Below are 21,518 nucleotides of genomic sequence, written 5' to 3'. Positions count from 1 at the left end.
CCCAGTATGTGCTTTTTATGTATTGTATGGTATGTGGTAGTTTGGGAGAGCTCACTAAGCTTCGTGCTTACAGTTTCAGTTTTGGTTTCAGGTACTTCCGCAAGCAAAGGGAAGAGCTCGGGATGATGGCATCGCACACACCACAGCTTCAGTTTTGTCCTGGGAGTTGATTCGGTTTTCTTGATATGTTTGGATTCAGTTGTGTTACAGTTTTTCTCACAGTATTTTATTATGGGTTTTGAACAAGCAACGTATAGTTTTATTGTGTGATACTCAGTTTCATGGTTTTGTTATAATAAAAATTGAAATTTTTGGGTCGTATTTTTGGGTCGTTTCACATCATCTATATCATCTTTCATCTACCCATCTTTACCCATCATAATTATAGGTATAAAATACGTATACAATTTAAATCAAATAAAACATATATATTTTGTTCATCCATCATAGATATCAAGAACACAGATAATATGCACACATAACACATAATTTATATTAATTACTTCATATCTATGTATAATATGAAAGTAACTATGCACTCACTTGTTAAAGTGATGATTCCAAACTCGGACAACACTTCACTTCTAACGATTCTAATTTCCTTCGACGAAACCTAGTATTATTACCACTATATTTTAGTCTAATATTTATTGTGACTATTTACGAGCGATATTGTTTTATAAGTGTTAAACAATAATTTTCAACCACTATGTACAGACAGGAGCCAGACATGAAACACCGAAGAGCATGACCATTTTGGCATTATAGCACTTCTAAAATCCAACAACCCTATGCGGCCCTTCAAACCAGATTCCTCATACCGCGAGTAGTTAAAAGATATTATAATAACACTTTGTATGTTATATATATATATATATATATATATATATATATATATATATATATAGTTTATACCTTCATAATAACAATATTGATCTTAAAGATAAGTTATACTTAAAGTAGGGTAAGCATAACTCACTCACTAGGAGGTTTGGCTAAGAACCGGGCTCTGCGGGGGCAGAACTTCCGAGCCGAAAGCTCTTCTTCTCAGAGCCTTCTGGCGCTCCGGGACTCGCCTCTTAGCACTTGGGAAGTACTAAGGGTTGGGAGGGGTTTTGAGAGAAGTTTGAGAGAGAAAGAAGGGTGAAGGTGTGAGTTTTTGGGGTGATTTGCGCCTCTATTTATAGGTTGAGTCTGGTTCGAACGTGGGGCGTCCCCTTGCTGAATTCGTGGCTAGGTGTCATCATCCGGTGCCATGCCATGGTGAGGAAGCAGTGGCTCAGATCGTGCCACGTGTCGCTCGCTGGTTACTCCAAAAACTAATTATCTTCAAAATCCGTAACGTTTGCATATGAGCTTCTTTTTTGATGTTCTTTATATCCACGAGTAGGTATCGACGAGACCTACAACTTTCGTTTAGACTATGTCGGCTAATTTTGACTTTAATTTTAAAGTTATGTTTTAACAGATTTAGAGAGTTAAAATCCGTTAAAAATTCATAACTTTTTCATCCGATGTCCGTTTCCGACTGTCTTTTGATCGTTCAGATTATGTCGGCTAAAAATCAATCAATCTAAAATTCGAATTTCGGGTTGTGCACTACTATGCTAAATCTTAGAAAAATCATAACTTCCATACGAAGTCAGATTTGGACGTTCTTTTTATGCATGCCTTAACGTATATTACGACTTTCGTTTAGATCGCTAAGGCTAAAAAGTATTTTATCGCAAACTCACTTTTTAAGATTCCCGGTGTCGTGTTGGTTTTGCCGTAAAACTTCGACAAATCATAACTTCTTCGTCATAACTCGGATTTCAGCGTTCTTTATATGTACGAACCCCTTGTGACATATACTATAACTTAGTTAAGATCATTTATTCTAAATAATCTTCTATCAAAAAATCTTTTTTGATGTTCATTGTCTCTAAATTGACTAGCCCAAATTTACGAAGTTACACTTATGGTATTTCTCCATAAGGTCCTTGTTCATCTAGTACGGCCAGTAATCCTCAAAGTGCCTTTGCAATTCCAGAGTCAGTGCAGCCACCATGTGCACACAACTTCTGTGGCATCATTATAGTGTTTCTTGTAGGCGATTATTTCTTCAGGATTGACCTTCTCTTCGTCAATTTCATCTAATGGTTTCTCGAGGACATATTCCTTGTCCTCAAAACGAAGGTTTATGTTAATGTTGCGTATCCAATCATTATAGTTGGTGTCATCCAATTGCACATTCGAACAGATCTTCAACAAGGAGAAGTTGTTGGAGGAGGAGGAACGAGAAGCATCGGTTGGAGTAGACATCTGAAAGAGTAGAAAGATAGTTTTAGTTAGATAAAAATAATCCTCAATATAACACTGAAATGAAATATCAAGGCTAGGATCCAACTAAATAATTTACAACTTAGAAAAGGGATGTCGTAATCTAATTGTAAATTATATAAAGGTAGGCAAATGACACCAATTTCACCATCGAAAAACGAAATTTGAATGAATTTGGTTCTTTTGAGATTCATTTAACTCTTCAATGACATGTTTAATCTCGATTATGCTCTTCCATTTGTGATCGGGATACCTAAGTCTCACAAACAAGATGTAAATAACCATGCCAATTAGCTTGGTACTCTCGATGTCATTTATCATCTCATTTTAATGTGTCAGTTAACCACACGCGTTTGGTACATGAAAGAAAGTCCTAGGCTCTGATGCCACTGATGGGGAATCTAGGTTATAACTACAATGCCATAAGCGGAAAACAATCAAAACAATTCAATTGATTAGGGCACATTCAATCTAGTTTAATCTATGTCTTTCACATATAGCAACATACTATGAATCTCTAGCATACAAAACTTTCTTATGAATAAACTAATTCATAAGATAAGAAAACTAACATTTAGATTGTTATTGTAAACAATCTTGAATCCTTCTTCTTCAAAACTTTGGTAGCTAGCACGACAAACGTCGTGCTTCTGATGGTTCACACCCAATGCTAGCAACTAAGGAATATGGAGGAGGAGGAGAATTTCAACCAGAAATCTCTTAGGGTTAGGAGTGCTAAAATTATGAAGGTCAATGCTTCTTATATAGGTGGTAGCTTAGAGCCAAAGCTATGGTTTAAGGGTGGAAACCCTAATCCTTTGCTTGGTGACCAAGCAGCCCAAATGCCTCCATCCAAGAGCCTTTGGACGAAACTTCTAAGCCCTTCCTAGTAGATTTCGTCCAACCTCTCACAAGGAGGTTCAAGAGCTTTTTCCTAAACTATCAATAAATTACCAAACAACCCTCTACTATAGATTAATCCAATTAACCTTAAAATTAATTTCTGATTAATTATTAATCAAATATCATAAATTCTAATTAATATATTATTCTCATAATATATTAAAAAATTATATATTCCAATTTATTAATCAAATAATAAATTATTTTCTCCCTCCAAAATAATCATATCTGATTGTCAACTTTGAGGACAACACAAAAGGATTCTGCTACTATCAATTCAAGTTTATATCAATTATAGTTATGGGCTTAGACACCTAATCCAAAAGTTTGAACTACGGCTAGCCATTGCCGATGCAACATACCTGCATTCGTCGGTCGGACGAAACTGACGCAAGAGACGAAACTTCATCTCTTGCCACCTTGTCACCGGACGACGTTTGTGCTCTCATTGGAACCAGAGAAGAGCATCACCCTCAAGGGCTACCACCGCCGCCTCAAGCTTATCGGCCTCTAAGAGTTTGTAAAAATTGAAGTAATGTTATGACCTCAAGATCCACCCATCCTGATTCTTACTGTCAGACAAGGGCATATCCAGTTTTTTAAAAACGCCAATTGGTCACTCACCGTATTTCACCCGCTCCTGTTTTCTTTCCTTTGATTAGCACACTCAAAACCTCTTCAAACTTTTGGTCCATCTTTATCGGCATCGAGGCAATGGAATCAGCCTAGATATGCTGCCCTTGAGTCTCCATTCGATCATACAAATGCCCTAACTTTGTTTCCAAGGATTCAACCCTCTTAAGTTCGGCTCTTCCAGCCTCTATTCCTCCACCCCTTTATCTCCCGCCATGATCCCAGGTAATCTGATACCAATTTGTTATGTAGTCGATAACTGATAAATGGACACTACAAACTGCTGGGATGACAATTCTTCTGAGATTAATGATAAAAGAAAAAAAAGAACAAGATAGATATAGCAATTCGAGCTGCAATGGTCTCTAGAGAAGTAGAAACTTTTAATATTCTATGAAAACAACAGGGCTCCCCCCACTACAACTTATAAACATAATATCAGCTTTTTGCCTTGAATTTCCCATTTTGCCCTTGCCCTTCCTCCATGTCAGCAGAATCCTTGGGTTGATAGTGGTCCCATACTCTTTTAGAATCTTTTTCTGTTTTCTCCTTTGATATGTGAAATGAAGTAGTGGGTGCGCCACATAGAACTGATGGTGAAATATTTCAACAAATATATTTACAGTAATTAAATAATAGTTTAAAGTACGCTTTTAGCGATATATCATCAACATAATCATTACCAACAGAGAATAGAGAAGGAATTAGAACCTTCTCTTTCTGCAGACAAAGGAAAGATTCAAATATCATAGAAATAGCGATTGGCGGAAAGCAACAACTCAACCAAGACATACCAGAATCACACATGTTAACTCCAACTAAAACCCGAAATAAAAAAATAATAATAATAATAAAATAAATAAAAACCCATTATCGTAGGATAAGATGAAATCGCTATATTATCCACAAGAATAAGCAACCAAAAGCAAACAGAAGTTCCAACATTATTCAGAAAAGGAAAGATGTGGAGAGATTATTGATGTAGGATTTCAGAAGTTCAGTTTAACAAAGCAAGCCTTTATTCCTTAATCAAATTCCTGATGACATATTGAAGAATACCACCGTGATCAAAATACGTCAATTCCACCTGCAAAGATAAACAGCCAAATAATTAAATTAAATATTAAATAAAATAAAGACTCAAACAATCATATAGAAACAGAAAAAAGAGATGATACCTGTGTATCAAATCGAGCTGTACACGTGAAAGATTTCCCATTATCAGTTGTAACAGTAACATCTTGGCCAGGCTTTATCTCGCTAACTTTTGAGGGTAAGTCAATGGTGTAACGCTCATGACCAGTCAAACCTAACGTCTCCGCATCCTCACCTGCCTTGAAGCACAGTGGAATAATCCCCATACCAACCAAATTACTCCTATGAATCCTCTCAAAACTTTTTGCTATCACCGCTTTCACCCCCTGTAACATTGGTCCCTTTGCAGCCCAGTCCCTTGAACTCCCACTTCCATATTCTGCACCCGCCAAGACAATAGTATCCTGCCCCGCTTCTTTGTACCTCTGTATGTAATAAACATTCACATCACAACTTTGTCGGTTTTTAGTTATTAGAAAAACATTTTTTTAGCCGCATGGACCATTCTTGAAATTTACTAAAATAAATAAAATGTGACATACCATTGCAACATCAAACACGGAAAGCTTCTCTCCAGTAGGAATGTGGATAGTTTTGGGTCCCACTTCACCATTTAAAAGCTTGTTAACAATGCGAATATTTGCGAAAGTACCCCTGGCCATAATTTCATCATTGCCACGACGGCTGCCATAGGAGTTGAAGTCTCTACGGTCAACGCCACGGTCAAGGAGGAACTTTGCAGCAGGGCTGTCTTTATGGATGCTGCCAGCTGGCGAGATGTGATCGGTGGTGATGCTGTCGCCGAAATTTAGCAAACAGTAAGCGTCCTTGACCCCGTGGGGGCCCGGTGGGTCCATGGTCATGTCTTTGAAATATGGTGGTTCGTGAATGTAGGTTGAGTTAGGGTCCCATGAATAGAGACTTGATGTTGGGACAGATAACTTGTTCCACATGGGGTTGCCCTGTGTGATTGCGTTGTATGTACTTTTGAACATATCAGGCAACACGCTTGATTGAACCACCTGCAGATTTACCATTTTGTCCCTTTGAGATTCACTTCATGTGGATAACTAAAACGGTTTGTAAACTATAATAGTATTTATTTATGAATATATCTACCTGAGCGATTTCTTCGGTGCTTGGCCAAACGTCTCTAAAGTAGACATTCTTTCCATCCTTTGTTGTCCCGATTGGTTCGTTTTCGAAGTCAATGTCGACCTAAAACACACAACATGCAAAGCACGATATAAATTTGTGTTTCTTCGAGGGTAGAAAAGTAATTTTACACATACCGTGCCAGCAAGTGCATACGCCACGACTAAAGGAGGTGAAGCAAGGTAGTTGGCTCTTGTCAGTGGGTGAACACGCCCTTCAAAGTTTCGGTTTCCGGAAAGCACAGCTGCAGCAACAATATCTGCAACAAATATGTTCTCAAGAGTTAAATAAATTAGCTTATTACAATAATGGTCCCTGTGCTTTCTGATTTTTACTTTGTTTCACTCCAAAATTGAAACTTGGAACTTTTTTTTTCCAAGTTTAGTCCCTGGAACGTTGAAATAAGGACTAAAATTGAACAAAGGTTTCATGTTTGGACTAAACAAGGAAAAAAGCAGAAACTACAGGGACCGTTTTTGTAAATTACAATTATACCATTGTCAGTAATTGCTGATGCGACCGACTCATGAAGATCTCCTGAGTTTCCGATACATGTAGTGCAGCCATAGCCCACTATGCTGAATCCCTGCTGGTCCAAGTACTTTTGCAGACCACTGTATACACGAGGAAAGTTATAAAAATGGAAGGCAAAGAGATTAAAAAGATAATCAAGGACAAAATCATAATTTTACCTCTGGAGCAAGTATTTTGTGACAACCCCGGAACCAGGGGCAAGGCTGGTTTTTACCCACGGTTTGACCTAATACATGATAATAAAGACTTGTTTAACAAAAATAATACATAGCATAAAAAATATAGAATATTTTTAACACAAACCTCCAAACCAAGTTCACAAGCTTTTTTGGCAACAAGACCAGCTCCAAGCATGACACTAGGGTTTGATGTGTTTGTACAGCTTGTAATAGCTGCTATCACAACACTACCATGCTTCAGCTCAGCAGTTTGTCCATTAAATGGAAAGCTCACAACCTTCTCTTGTGCCTCTTTTGGTACTGCAAATCCCTGTGTAAAGAAAAATAAGTTTAAAACTCTAACTAATCTTATGGTGTGAAAATAATATTAATGTAAAGTAAATAAACAATCTTAATTTAACCTTAAATCCAACTTTGTTGTCAAGGCATGCATGCCAGTCAGCCTTCATGTCCTTTATGGGTACACGGTCATGTGGTCTGTTAGCAAGAAAGTAGTCATAAATCATTATTTACTTGACAGAAATTCAGAAAAATAATAATAATAATACAAAATTGCAACATAACATACCGTTTTGGACCAGATATACAGGGTTCAACATCATTTAGGTCCAATTGTAGATGAGCCGAGTAAACTTTCTCTTGTTGAGGCTGAGAGATATAGCAACAATGTCAGATTTAAAGAAATAACAAAAAAACATGAAACATGAAGGTGAATAATGTAACATAACATAACCTAACCTCACTATAATCAACAAACATATTGTTTGCTCGCAAGTATGCTTCAATCATAGCCACCTAAAACCAAATCAAGACAGAATTAGTTGAAGTTGAAAACTTTCTATTTTAATATTCAAAGACAACTTACAGTTTCATCACTTCTTCCTGTCAATTTAAGGTATTGAAGTGTGACACGATCTACAGGGAAAAAGCCCATGGTTGCACCATATTCGGGTGACATATTTGCAATAGTTGCTCTATCAGCCAAAGACAGCTCACTCATACCCTCACCTACACAAAGATACAAGAGAACAATGTGTCAAAACCTCAAAAAGATTTAAAATATCTTATTAAATAACAGAGACATTACCAAAGAACTCAACAAATTTGCCAACAACACCATGCTTTCTCAACATTTGGGTCACAGTTAACACCAAATCAGTAGCTGTGACACCATTTTGCAACTTTCCAGACAACTTGAAGCCAACAACACCAGGTAAAACCATGCTCATGGGCTGTCATCAACAAATAAATATACTCACATAAGTTGCATGATAATTAAAATACTAAATGAGTTCGATAATTTATCAAGTGGTATACTTGTCCAAGCATAGTTGCTTCAGCTTCAATTCCACCTACTCCCCAACCAGCTACTCCCAATCCATCAATCATAGTTGTGTGGGAATCAGTTCCAACAACACTATCTGGATAGAGAACACCATCAGTGTTGAACACAACTCTACCAAGATACTCCAAATTGACCTGAAAATATGAAAAAAAAAAAAAAAAAAAAAAAAAAAAAAAAAAAAAAAACAACAACTTTTAAGAGGAGTGCTCAAATACTAATAGTGAACCATGTGGTTTGAATGTGTGAATCATTTTTACCTGGTGAACAATACCAGAACCAGGGGGGACAACAAGCATGTTGTCAAAAGCATGTGAACCCCATTTAAGGAAAGCAAATCGTTCATTGTTGCGTTGAAATTCAAGGTCCATGTTTGCTTGAACAGCATTTGCACTTCTTGCAACATCAACTTGAACTGAATGGTCAATCACAAGGTCAACTGGTACCTGGGAAATATCAAGATTTGAAAGAATGAAAAAGTCAAAAAACTATTGATGATTCAAAACGATATCAGAAGTGAATAGTTAGAATATTACTCACCAATGGGTTGATCTTCTTGGAGTCACCACCGAGTCTGTTCATAGCATCTCGCATACAAGCAAGGTCAACTACAGCTGGAACTCCAGTAAAATCCTGAGAAGATATTATAGATTATTAGAAATGAAAAAAAGGTGCAAAGTTGTATGCTTGTATAATTGCAGATGTAAGGATATTCACCTGTAAGAGAACACGAGCAGGTTTAAATGGAATCTCCACTTGTTTTGGTGAAGTATTTTCCCAGTCGATAATCTTTTCAACATCATTCTTGGTAACTTGAAAGTCATCACAATTGCGTATGGCAGACTCCAAAAGGATTTTGATAGAGTATGGTAGCTTGTCTGCATATATGTGAAGACACGTGTGAAAAAAATAATGAGTGTGGTAACAAATTGAGGATCATCAAATGTGAATAAGAATTAAGAAGCAGGGAGCTTAAGGAAAGGTTATGTTGTATTCTAAAGGATCAGAAGGAGAAAAGTGAAACTTTATACAATTAGGAAAAGCTTCATGTCCCTACCAATCCTGGGATCATTTAGTGCAGGAAGACTGTAATACTTTCCGAACTCTCCTCCTCCAGGCTTGGGGAGACTGGTGAATATGCCTTTGAAAGGGTTTTCAGAAGCTGCATAGTTTAGAAAAAGTTAGTGAAAGAGAAATGAAAAGGAGACAAAACAAATAGTGAAATTCCAGCACCAAGATGGAACAAATGCTTGTTCCCTTCATCTTATTAACACCCTCAACGAATCTAGACAACTAGTAGTACAAATAACTTTTTTCTGAAAGGAACAACGAAAGCAAATCTAATAAAGCTATAATCAGCAATTCAGCATCATAAAGTCCATATTCCCCTCGGATTCACAAAAGAAATATGCACACACTTTGAATCCACAAAGTAGCAAGTATAAATAGAAAATCTAGGTGTCAAACTTGCGACAAATCTAAATCAACATTTAATTTGAAGATATTGCAGGTTTGATCTCAAAAATCAAAACGTAAGTTCTTGTTCTATCTGAACGAGCAAAATCAATAACTGCAAAACGAAAGGACATGAAAAGTGCTATATAGGTCCAATCCAAGTAGCATAACTAGCTTTGCGTATGTTGTAGGCCATCGATTGACAATGATTAAATTAATGAAAATACAGTATTGACTGATTAAAGAAATGAAATCAAAATCCAGTGACGTAAAGTCAAAACCCCGTATACTCTTGATTTGACAAATCCTAAACAGAAAAGTAATAAGAAATGGATATTCAGCAGTAGATAAACATAGATATATACCCATGGTAGCGATCTTTCGTTGGAATTGTTGAACGACAGGAGCAACTGCTACGATCTGAGCCCTAGAAGTAACACTGGATCTCCAATCAACACCGTGACTCCACCGTGATACAGAACGGAACGCCGATGAAGTGCTGACCGATCTGAACGGCGAAGAAAGAAGTGAAGCTTTTACGAAACAAGGTTTGGGTTGAAGAGAAGTAGAGAAACGAACTTTAGAAGAAGCTCTAAGAATTGCAGATGAAGATGATGAGTTGGTAATCGCTATATACATCACGATATACCAGAAGAAAAGAAAAAATAAAAAACCCTAAAAATTAAAAGTGGAGAGAGAGAGAGAGGTTGTTGAAGTCTTTCATGGCTGCCTAGTGCCGACTGTGAGTGGAGCGTGAGTTCTAGTGTGGGGTGGTGTAGGGTAAGGAGGATGATGATGAGTAGGTGAGGGACGATGGACGGTGAGATTTGTACGAGGATAAAGATCAACGGTATAATCGAGGCTTGAAGTATAGTTTGACCATGTGTGAAGGTCCGTATTTGATAAGAATTTCATTTGAAATCCGCTCGGCTCGGCTCGGCTTGGTTTGGCTTGAGTCGGCTTGAAACGGAACGAGTGTGCAATGCACACTCCAATTTACCCATTTGTTCTTTCTACTGTTGGATGCCTACATTCTATGAAACTATATTCTTTTATCATATTTAAAAATAAAAAAATAAATACGGAACACTAAATTTGTTATCTAAACAATCTTTTAGGCATAACAGAATTTAAACCATGAGAACGATGTTTAAATTTCTTAGCTAAACAATCAGTTGGTAAGTCATTTAAATATGAATAGATCAAATATTAACATAAGTATTTTTTATATATTTGTTAAAACTTTTGTATTTTGTTAAATACTATAAAAGATAATAATACCAAAATAGATATCCATAATAATTCTATCAACATATGGCGTTGGAAAACGTGACACAACCAAACGGATGAGGAAATGGATATTCCTTGTCCCAAGAAAAATGATGTACGCTTTGTCTGTTTGTCATCGTCAAATTGATAAACTTCAAATAGTTGACAAAAGTAAATCGATCAAATTTGTCAAAAGACTATCCAAAATATATCTAAGTCGTTGTAATATTCTAATCTATAAGTTATTTTATTAAAAAAATTTACAATATAGTACTTAATTATGTAACAAAAATATAATTGTTTTACCAATTTACGAAACACACTAAACTTTTATTAATTATTAGATGTTGTATCAACATATGGTCACTTCCACCTCATCTTTGCCATTTCTTTGCCGAGCAATAAGTGTGGTGTAACCCTTGCCATTTTGTCATAGAAAAGAAAAAGAAAGAAAGTCACGGCAAGGAGAAGAAAGAGAAAGGGCTAGCTCTTGTCATTTTGCCATGTCATGTGCTAGGTGTGGTGTTTGTCATGCCAAATGCCAAATAGGCACTATGTAGGATTCTAGTCTAGCCATAGAGGTGTTGAATGTGTTCTCATATACACGAGTTGACATTACAAATGTTGGGGCACCGCAACGCCCTTCAATTTTATCGGAGAACTAGAGGTGTGTGCCCAAAAGTTCGATTCAATCTAATCCAAAAAAAAATAAAAAAAACTTCATCCAAATTGGATATGGGGAAAGATAATATTCATTAGTGTGTGGGTTTATTTGGTTTTGGTCTTAAAATAATGAATTCAATATACATTGGATTAGTATTGAATATGATTCGGATTTTCTAATGATCCGGCTTTTTGATATAATTTAAGAAAAATTAATTTCAACCATATATACCACTACTACGTCTTTGATACTAAAATGATGAGATGGCAGCTGTCAGTCTATTGTTATCAATCACTGGTTACATATGTTACTACCGCAATGTGAAGGTTTTGAAAATAATCATCTAACCTACTTTTAACCAATCATGTAACATTCAATCGTGTTACTTATCAATACCATAGAACTATTAGGTTATATAGAGAAATACAATTTCCGAATCTCGAATAGACCTTAATACGAATTTAGTCATGCCTAAACTGAAGTTATCATTTATATGTTTGTGATACTAAGTAATGCTATGTCAAAATATTGCCTAAAAGGTGGCTTATAATATTATATTGCTTAAAGATAAATTATTGGCACATTTAGAATTCAAAATCGCGAATGGCACCAACAACGCAAAAATTGATAAATTAATAATAATATAATAAATAATAATACATGACAATATAAATCGATAGAAGAAAATTCTAACTTGTTGACAAAGAAAACCAAATACATCTCACATGTTTAAAAGATTACTTATTTTGATCGATTGATTACCTAATGTATTTAGCCTAAATATCGTCACGTGTCTTTAGAAAATTTGTCCATCTGGGCTATGAGAGTATCAGTTTTACCTAATCCTTTTCAATAGGGGTGCAAACGAGTCAAGCTACTCGCGAGCTACTCGAGGTCGTATCGTTAAAAGCTCGACTCGAAACCGATTTTAAACGAGCTCGAGCTTAATAGTAAGCTTGTTTATTAAACGAGCTCGAGCTCAAGCCTATGTCACAAAGCTCGATTAGGCTCGCGAGCCTAAACGAGCCTTTATATAATATTATTTATTATTATTTATATATATTAAAATAAAAACATATTAGGGGAATTATGAATTTCGGGTATTACTAAAGAGCTTTTTAACGAGCTCGAGCCGAGCTTAAGCTTATTTAGGCACGCCTGATAAAAACGAGTCGAGCCCGAGCCCGAGCCGAGCTTGTATAACTCTTTATGAGCTCGAGTCGAGCTCAGTAAAAGAAAGCTCGAATCGAGTCGAGCTCGAGCTCGAGCCTCATATAACTTAAACGAGCCTGAGCCGAGCCTGACCAGGCTCAGGCTCGGCTCAGCTCGGCTCGTTTGCACCTCTACTTTTCAACCTATCAAAGTATCAGTTTTTACAACCTCTGACCTCTGTTATGCTTTGTTTGTTTTGCTTGCAGTTTACCTATCCTTTTAAAAAGGAACTAGAAAAGCTAAATATGTTGGGAGCATCCACTCCAACCACCAAAAATGATTAAAGTTTATAAATTAATACTCATCTTAAATCTTCATGTGTCATATTTAATAAAAAATAATAATATTTTAATATATTTATTTGATACAAGTCACCGTTTAACATGGATGAATGATATATAGGAGGATATTAAATTTTTCATAAATTAATTATAACTACCAAGAAAAGAATTTATACATTAAGTTAAATAACATTATTACAAAAGATATTACGAAAAACGTTAAAATTAGTTCAATATAACATATTGTATGCAAACTTTTAATTTGAAATTCTAATTGGTCGTTTTTAATGTAAACAAGTTTCCAAAACTTAACAATCATATGAAACATAAAATAATAACAAATTATATATATCATAACCATTATGTTTCAATAAAATAACATAACTATAAACTATTGAACATATATTTTCTAATATGATACGGTTTAAATAAAAATAAAAGTAGAAGCTACATAATCACCATCTTGGTGCCATTTAAACGTGTTAAAAACAAATAACACTCAAATAATCATAAAATAATACATATTCCATTAGCAAGTTATTGGGAAACGTGCCCCACCCCACACTACTCATGGGTCATGATGTTAAATCAAAATTTTACATGTCTACAAAACATGATCACGATCCAAGAGTTGACTAGCACATCAATCTCATCATAACTCATAAAATGTCTCAATTTTGAAACAAGTAACCATAATCATGTAGGAGGTTGCCACGTGCCTGGTCTAAAAGACGCACCTGACCCTGTTGGCTCTGCTGACCTGTAAAGTACATTAACAAACACAATATACTGTCAAGGGTTCAAGTCGCTAGTGTAAGAGTTTTGATTCCAATGCAGATTAGGCTTCTTGTAGGGAAGACAGTATAAGCGGGCCACTTTGTACCTGATTTTTAAATTCCAATTTATATTGGGGCTCCTTGCGAGAGCCCTCTCTGGGTTTTTACGTCAGTGGGCCACTGTTTACCTGATTTACAGTAATGCTCTTGGGCAGGACAGAGTGGGCCAAAAATAAATAAAGAGTGTAGAATCTAGAGTGGTGGACGTACTCTCGATCTTGTTTTGCTTGATCGTGGATTTCCTTCTCCTTTTGTTTCTTGGTACTCGTTTGTGTGGAAGATTTATCATCTTCAAGAGAAACATTCATAACGTACTTTTATTGATTTGTTTGTTACAACATCCAATTATATCAATGTCAAATCCAAATGCACAAGCAACTTTCACTACTATAATTATGCAGATTTTTCAAACTTTTATTGTCCTTATAAGAAAAAGGTAAAATGCTATAATAAAAAGAGAAAAGAAAATGCATTGCTATTACTTGCATTAAACCCTTGTTTTTAAGTAATATAATCACTTGGATAGATCCAACAAAATATTTGTCCCAAGTTGTGAACAACTTCCGGCTATCAACTTAAAAACTTTTTTTCAAAAACTTGGATCAGATTCAGATATAGTTTAATGTCGAACTTATAAATGATATAGAGAAATATGAATTAAGATGTTTAGTTTAATAGTTTACCTTGTGAGTCAACTGGCAGCTGCTGAATGAAACTTTTGAGGTCTGGGCCATCACCTTTACCTGTAGAAAAGTATATGATATGCATTAGAGTATGTTTTGATCCATTTATTTTCCATTAAAGTAAAGTAAATATAATATATATATATATATATATATATATATATATATATATATATAAAAAGGTGTAGCTTACCCATGCTTGTTATTTTACGACCACTGCCTTCCCTAGCTTTCCTTTCTTCCTCTTCCTTCTTCAGCACTTTATCACATACAAGAAATTGTTAATATAATCAGAAAAACTTCATTTTTTTTACATATTCAAAAATCAATTTAATAGATGCTAATTAGCATAAGAATGAAATATAAACAGAAAGCTAATGAAACTTACATGCAACATTTTCTTTAACACGTTGGCGCCTTGCCTCCAGCATAGCCATCTCCTAGTAACAATATAATGAGTTTATGTTCTTTCTTTAATGATATAATCCTTACATTACTTTTTTTAAACAGATAAAAAAGATCCATATAGTCAACCCAAATGTTTGGGTCAAAGATTGGAATTCACCTCTGGTGTTGGAGCTATCTTTCGTTGCCCATTCAGCCAACATATCCATTCAACTACAAACAAAATCATACAGCTCTTGAATATGAAAACACAAATCAAAATGAGATCATTTCAGAGAATCAGACATAACTCATGGTAAATAACTGATGTTCGTTGTATAGACTTACCTGGAATTGAAGTCGGATCATCATCCCCTTTGGCTTTGAATTCTACCCATCGTTTCTCCTTCACTGTTGCATCAAAAGGATAATTTTTGTAAGATGTATTTGTGTAAAATGTGTAAGATCTATAATCTATTTTTCTTTTTTTGAAAAGAAGGTTAGTGAGAATCAACTATACAAGGTACAATCAGCAAAAAATCAAGCTTGTTTTTTCGCAGAGAATCAGAAGTACGGGTTATGTTGTGATTATCAAACTAAGCTTGAATTGATCGCAAATACAATTTGAATCGATCATGCTTCATTGAAACTAAAATAAATATGACGGATTTGAACTAAATGAAAGTGATCAAGGGAGAAAGAAAGGGGACGCACTTACTGATACCGTCTATCTGTTCAGTACGAACATAGTATTGATTTCCGGCTTTATCGGCTCCTATAAACGTCCGATTTCTGACCATGGCTGTTAACTTCGACCAAATTCTCGACATTGCTCGCTGATGATCGTCAATACTACCTTCTAATCCTTTCTATTTGTGAACAAAAGAATCAAACATGTAAGATGTGGATAAATTTAGGGTAAATCAATCAAAATAGGATCAACAACCATCGAAGAGGGGTTTTGTCGATCAAGGGTTTCGTTGCGTCAGTGCGGACTACCACAAGGTTAGCTCAAATTGTATAATCGACCCTTATGGTTTGAGAAGCTACGTACAACCCCCAAATCTTTTCAGTCAGGATGTCATCCACAACCATCAACTTCTTTTCGGGTTTTTAAAGGAAAATGTCAAAATGGGATAGCGTCAAACAAAATGGATCTACATCTGCCAAATGGTGGGGGGCCTAAGGCCTTAAATGTGCATAATTATAAGCCTACTACAAAAGGGATAATGACTTAGGAGGGTAATAACGTTTCTCATTTGTTCATTTTAGGTCCTTAACGTTTTTTTTTTGTGTATATTACACCATTAAGGTTCTAATAACCGTTTATATATAGTCATTTAACCGGCTTCTTCCTATTTTGCTTAGTTGGCATCTTACGTGTTCGGTGGCATGGCTATAACTACCAGATTTGCATAAGGTCCCATATTTCTTGTGCTTCTTGTGCCCTAATTTGAAGAGTTGAAGAAGAAGAGAAGAAGATGTCGTCGCAAGCCTCCTTTACCTCGACCTCAAACAACTGAATCATGTGCTACTGTGGGCTCCCTACTCGGATTCGAGTCTCCAATACACCACAAAATCCAGGGAAAAGATTCAGAACATGCCCTAATTCGTTGGTAATGTCCAATTTTTAAGATTGAAGCTTTTCTCTTTAAATCTCTATTATAAGCGTGTAAGTTATGACATTTATCCTAAAGCTTTGTTTTTTTTTCATTTTTTATAGAGAGCAGGGAGAAAATGTGGATTTTGGGAATGGGTTGCTGAAGATCCGGTCACAGAGGAGATTTTTGGTCTTAGATATGAGTTGAATGAAATGAAGAAGAAAATGCATCACCATAAAGTAGCATTGATTGTGTTGTTTGTCTTGTTCTTTGTTAAGTTATTTTGAATGGGGTTATGATGCAGTAGACATCTTTTGAATATAAAGGGTACCCATAATTTTGTTATTTTGATTGTAAAGGTACCCATAATGTAATGAAATCATATGTATGAATGCAAATGAAGCTTTTGGTAATGAAATCTATCATTGTAATACAAACACCACTTTAAAGTGTATGATTCAACATTGAAGGGTAATATTGTCAACAACAATTATAATGAAGCAGTTAATTATATTAAAGGGTAGTATTGTCAACAACAATTATAATGAAGCAGTTAACTATAGTAAAGGGTAATATTGTCAACAATAATTATAATGAAGCAATTAACTATATTAAAGGGTAATATTGTCAACAACAATTATAATGAAGCAGTTAACTATATTAAAGGGTAATATTGTCAACAATAATTATAATGAAGCGGTTAATTATATAATCAACCAATAATTATAATGAAGGGTAGTATTGTCAACAATAATTATAATGAACAACCAAATTGAACATAATGTAATGAACCAAGATGATTCAACAGAAAAAATATACAATCAAATTGTCAACATCTGCAAAGTAAAAGATACAACCAAATTCAACAACCAAGATGCAGTTAAAAGATTTAAACAGATGCGGTTAATAGATTTAAACAGAAAATATATTAAAGGGTAATATTGTAACAAACAAACACTCTTTAAAAGGTGTTCCCATTCACCATCAAAAGAGCATCAAAAGCTGGAGTGTTTTGTCCCTTAGTCTAGTACAACATCACATTTAATATCAAAAGATTCCACCCTCACATGCCTACCTAACACCCCACATGCATACATAATAAAACAAAACATTACAATATAAAACCTGCAATCAACCTAGATCTATAGGTTTCCCTGAGCTACAACCACTACCATCCTTGGTCACCACTTTTCTCCTCAGGCACTGCTTGGTGATTCTTTCAGAAGCTTTCCTCTTCCTCACTTGAACTGCTCTACGAAATGGTCTTACAGAAGTAGATCTTTGCCTTTGTTGTGGAGTTGCAGGAGTGGATCTTGGAGTTGGATGTGGATTTGCAGAAGTTGGAATTGGAGCTGGAGTTGGAATTGGGATGGATCTTGGAGTTTGAATTAGAGTTGAAGTTCGAATTGGAGTTGGAATTGGGGTGGATCTTGGAGTTTGAATTAGAGTTGAAGTTCGAGTTGGAGTTGGAATTGGAGTTGGAATTGAAGTTAGAATTGGAGTTGGAATTGGAGTTGAAGTTGGAATTGGGGTTGAAGTTGGAATTGGAGTTGAAGTTGAAGTTGGAGCTGGAGTTGGAATTGAAGTTGCAATTGGAGTTGATCTTGGAGTTGGAATTGGAGCTGGAGTTGAAGATGTTGGATCTGGATCACCTGTGGTTGGATTTTTTTTTTTGGGCACCCTTTTTTGTTATGCCCACTAACATAGCAGATTGAACACTTTTGCACCCGCTTTACTCTTGATATTATGTGTGTGCTTGATATCTCCCTTTCTGCTGCACTTTTTCTCCTCTTAGTAGATGGCCTTCCAGGTAGCCTTCTACTCTTTGGGGGTAAAGGCTTTGTGTAGTCACTTTGTGTCCACAAAGAGCTATCATTCAAAGGATGAATAATATATTTATAGCAGTTAAGATAAGTTGCCTTACTGTAACAACTAGCTACATAATCCTCTGAGTTCAAGTTCATGGATGAAATTGCAGCCACTTCATGTACACAAGGTATGCCAGTCAACTGCCATCTCCTACATCCACAAGTCCTTCTGATCAGGTCAACTGCATACCTATCATTACATAATACCACATCAAATTGTTGATATCCACAAGGGTACACTACCCAGCATTTGTACATAAACATTAAACAAGTAAGACCACATGAACAAATGTATATTTATGCTAAATAACAAGTAAATACAAACATTCTTACCTCTGTTTGTCCTTCAAATTTGCTATTTTCTTCCTAATGGATGGGCATATAGTTAAATCCCAAGACTCTCCCTTAGTCCTCTGATAGTATAACCTCTGCATCACATAAACCCTGATATCCTCCAACATTGCTATTATTAGTTTATGTCTAGCCTCAACTATTTCAGCATTAAAACTCTCTGAAATTCCATTTTCAATAGCATCACATAATACCCCTTCTACTTGAAAAGCCCTACAATAACATTTAGGGTCCCTCTCCATGAGATAATCAAATGCCCTACTATCTAATTCCTTGATCTCTTTCATAGCAGCTTCATGTTTCTGTTTTGTGGTAGCCTTCACAGCCTTCCAAAAAGGCTTGATAAAATGCTCATCTTTGAACCTTGTGTTGAAGTTGGCTAGTATGTGCCTAGCACATAATCTGTGCTCAGCATGAGGAACCCTTTCCTTGATAGCTTCAATTAAACCCTGCCCAATTTACAAAGTTAAATAATTATTAAACTATAAAGTTAAGAGTAAACATGAGTAGTACCTTGTGTCAATCAGAGAGAATAGTAAGTCCATTTCCATTGCCTCTTTCAATATCATCCATCAGTAGATCAAGAAACCATTTCCATGTTTCTTTGTTCTCAACAGTTACAACAGCCCAAGCTATAGGGAACATGTGATTATTGGAATCCCTACCCACTGCAGCTAAGAGCTCACCCTTGCAAATTCCTTTGAGAAAGCATCCATCAATCCCAATGACTCTTCTACACCCCTCTACCCAACCATCTCTTACACCTCTGAAGCATACATAGAACCGTTTGAACATTGTACTTCCATCAGGCATATTGTCCACTTCCATGCTTACAGTTGATCTTGGATTAGCTCTTTTGATTTCAATGCCATAGTCCCACAACCTACTATAATGCTCTTTCAGAGCGCCTTCAATCTCAGACAAAGCAAACTTTTTTGCATTTCTACATTGTCCAATGCTAACTATGATGTTGTATGTGTTTGAGATTTGAGCTTTCATCTTCCTCAAACTAAGCTTGGGGTTTTCTATAAGTACATTGAAAAATTGTTTCCCTACCCACTTGTAAGTCACTAAGCCTATTTTAAAAACTCTACCACAGTTATGAGTTGATTTAAGTGACTTGATCTGAAAAGTCCTTTCCTCTTGCATCCAAGAAGCCCATAACCTAAAAGGACATGTAGGTTCTTTACCTTTGCAACACTTCACTAAAAGTCTGTTTTTATCATTCTTTTCATACCACCAATCATAACCATGCTTAACAGCATAGTTGGTAAGACAATGTTTGAGTTCACTAGGATTGGTGAATTTCATACCTAACACAGGATCCATTTGATCCCATTCTTGCTCAGAATTGTGCACAGGGTATACAGGAGGTAGTTGCTCAGCAGTAGGATCTTCTTCCTCTTCATCATTTGGGCAAAGTTTGTTCAAAAACATGTCTTTCTTCTGCATACCTTGAATACTTGCTCTTGCCCTTTTCATAGAAAACTCCTCATCATCCATCTCGTGTTCCCAAACCTCTTTATCTATTACATCAACTTCATCTTCGTTTGAGTTGGTATCATCTTCGACTTCAGGCTCTTCCATTTCAATCCAGTCAAACAGGGGTTCATGCATATGGTCCACATACACAGTTACTTTCTTTTTGGCATGAAGATACTCAAGAAATTCATGATAATCACAATCGTTTTGCAATGTGGCAAATCATTGACACAATGTTTGGCCGTCTGGACAATAGTATACATCTTTGCACATCCTTCTAGTAATCAGCTCTAGGTGAGCAATGAATTCAGAATACCGTTTGTCCCTGAAATCGGCGTACCTTATCTCCTTTTTATCTGGATCAAAATACGTAAATGGCCTCAGGAAGAAGTGCCCGTTGTACTGGACTTCAACGACCAATGCATCATCTTTAGCCATCTAATCTGATCGGGGTTGCTCGAAGAAAGAACAGTGAGAGTGAAGAGATAGAGATGGGGGATTTGTCATGCCCTAATTTATGGAGATAAATACACACGCAACGCCTTAATAATGTCAACTAATCATCCACGTAATGGTTTAACAGGAAGAAGCCGGTTAAATGACTATATATAAACGGTTATTAGAACCTTAATGGTGTAATATACACAAAAAAACGTTAAGGACCTAAAATGAACAAATGAGAAACGTTATTACCCTCCTAAGTCATTATCCAACTACAAAATTATGAGTCTACTATGCTCAATGCTTAATTTATATTTGGGCCTATGAATATATATAGTTATAAGCATAGGCTATCCATTAAGCGACGAAGTTAAAATCAAAGTAAAAAAATAGCACTTTTTTTTTCTTTTTTTTTATAATGTACGATAAGAAAAATATAAAACCGCAAGCAGAGGGCGGCGTCACAGTCTTGGAGCTATCTCTTATGTCACTTAAAAAGATTATGTTGTTTTTAAAAGAGTTAGGCTATTATATTTAGACTTTAAATATTTTTTATTTATAATATAGGATAGCCTATATTTTTTACGTAGCATCGTAGTATTAAAACAAATTACGAAAATATTTATGTTTTTAGACGAAATTTAAGGGGTACTACGGATTACCCTAGACATCCATATGAATCCACCCCTGATGTTTGTGTGTTGTAAGCCAATGACATGGTATGTGGTTGTGTTACAAGCCAATGACCAGTGTAACACCCGGTTTTAGTGACATTCTAATTTTGAGACGTCAGGCCGGAATTTGATCAAGTGATAGTATTGGGCTTCA

At 35.8% G+C, this 21,518-nt stretch overlaps 3 protein-coding genes across 4 annotated transcripts; all 3 read right to left on the bottom strand.

Moving 5' to 3' along the window:
* Window positions 1–4,689: 4,689 nt before the first annotated feature.
* LOC145073248 (aconitate hydratase, cytoplasmic) lies at window positions 4,690–10,339 on the bottom strand. The gene is made up of 19 exons (XM_079019802.1): window positions 9,984–10,339; window positions 9,221–9,325; window positions 8,881–9,041; window positions 8,704–8,796; window positions 8,424–8,609; window positions 8,139–8,300; window positions 7,909–8,053; window positions 7,687–7,829; window positions 7,560–7,616; window positions 7,390–7,469; window positions 7,223–7,298; window positions 6,946–7,131; window positions 6,801–6,868; window positions 6,604–6,722; window positions 6,246–6,367; window positions 6,073–6,171; window positions 5,496–5,975; window positions 5,037–5,378; window positions 4,690–4,945 (listed from the first exon to the last, which is right to left on the bottom strand). The coding sequence occupies exons 1-19, from the start codon at window positions 10,255–10,257 to the stop codon at window positions 4,877–4,879; spliced, it is 2,967 nt and encodes a 988-aa protein (XP_078875928.1). The 5' UTR covers window positions 10,258–10,339; the 3' UTR covers window positions 4,690–4,876.
* Window positions 10,340–13,492: 3,153 nt separating this feature from the next.
* LOC145076667 (NADH:ubiquinone oxidoreductase, 17.2kDa subunit) lies at window positions 13,493–16,024 on the bottom strand. Of its 2 annotated transcripts, none has more exons than XM_079022476.1 (8): window positions 15,662–16,024; window positions 15,296–15,358; window positions 15,129–15,181; window positions 14,952–15,003; window positions 14,757–14,822; window positions 14,564–14,623; window positions 14,091–14,169; window positions 13,493–13,804 (listed from the first exon to the last, which is right to left on the bottom strand). In XM_079022476.1, coding segments are annotated over exons 1-8 (438 nt in total). In that variant the 5' UTR covers window positions 15,663–16,024; the 3' UTR covers window positions 13,493–13,740. The 2 variants fall into 2 exon arrangements, with proteins under 2 accessions (XP_078878602.1, XP_078878601.1); XM_079022475.1 differs by having other exon boundaries at window positions 15,666–16,022.
* A 2,372-nt stretch (window positions 16,025–18,396) lies between these two features.
* LOC145076244 (uncharacterized) lies at window positions 18,397–20,687 on the bottom strand. The gene is made up of 5 exons (XM_079022191.1): window positions 20,511–20,687; window positions 19,389–20,426; window positions 18,750–19,216; window positions 18,468–18,606; window positions 18,397–18,417 (listed from the first exon to the last, which is right to left on the bottom strand). Exons 1-5 carry the CDS (start codon window positions 20,685–20,687, stop codon window positions 18,397–18,399), a joined length of 1,842 nt encoding a protein of 613 aa, XP_078878317.1.
* Between the last annotated feature and the right edge of the window lie 831 nt (window positions 20,688–21,518).

This window comes from Lactuca serriola, chromosome 9 (assembly GCF_051521515.1).
Source record: "Lactuca serriola cultivar US96UC23 chromosome 9, Lser_US96UC23_V15, whole genome shotgun sequence".
Taxonomy (NCBI): Eukaryota; Viridiplantae; Streptophyta; class Magnoliopsida; order Asterales; family Asteraceae; genus Lactuca; species Lactuca serriola.
This window is presented reverse-complemented; position numbering and strand designations above follow the sequence as displayed.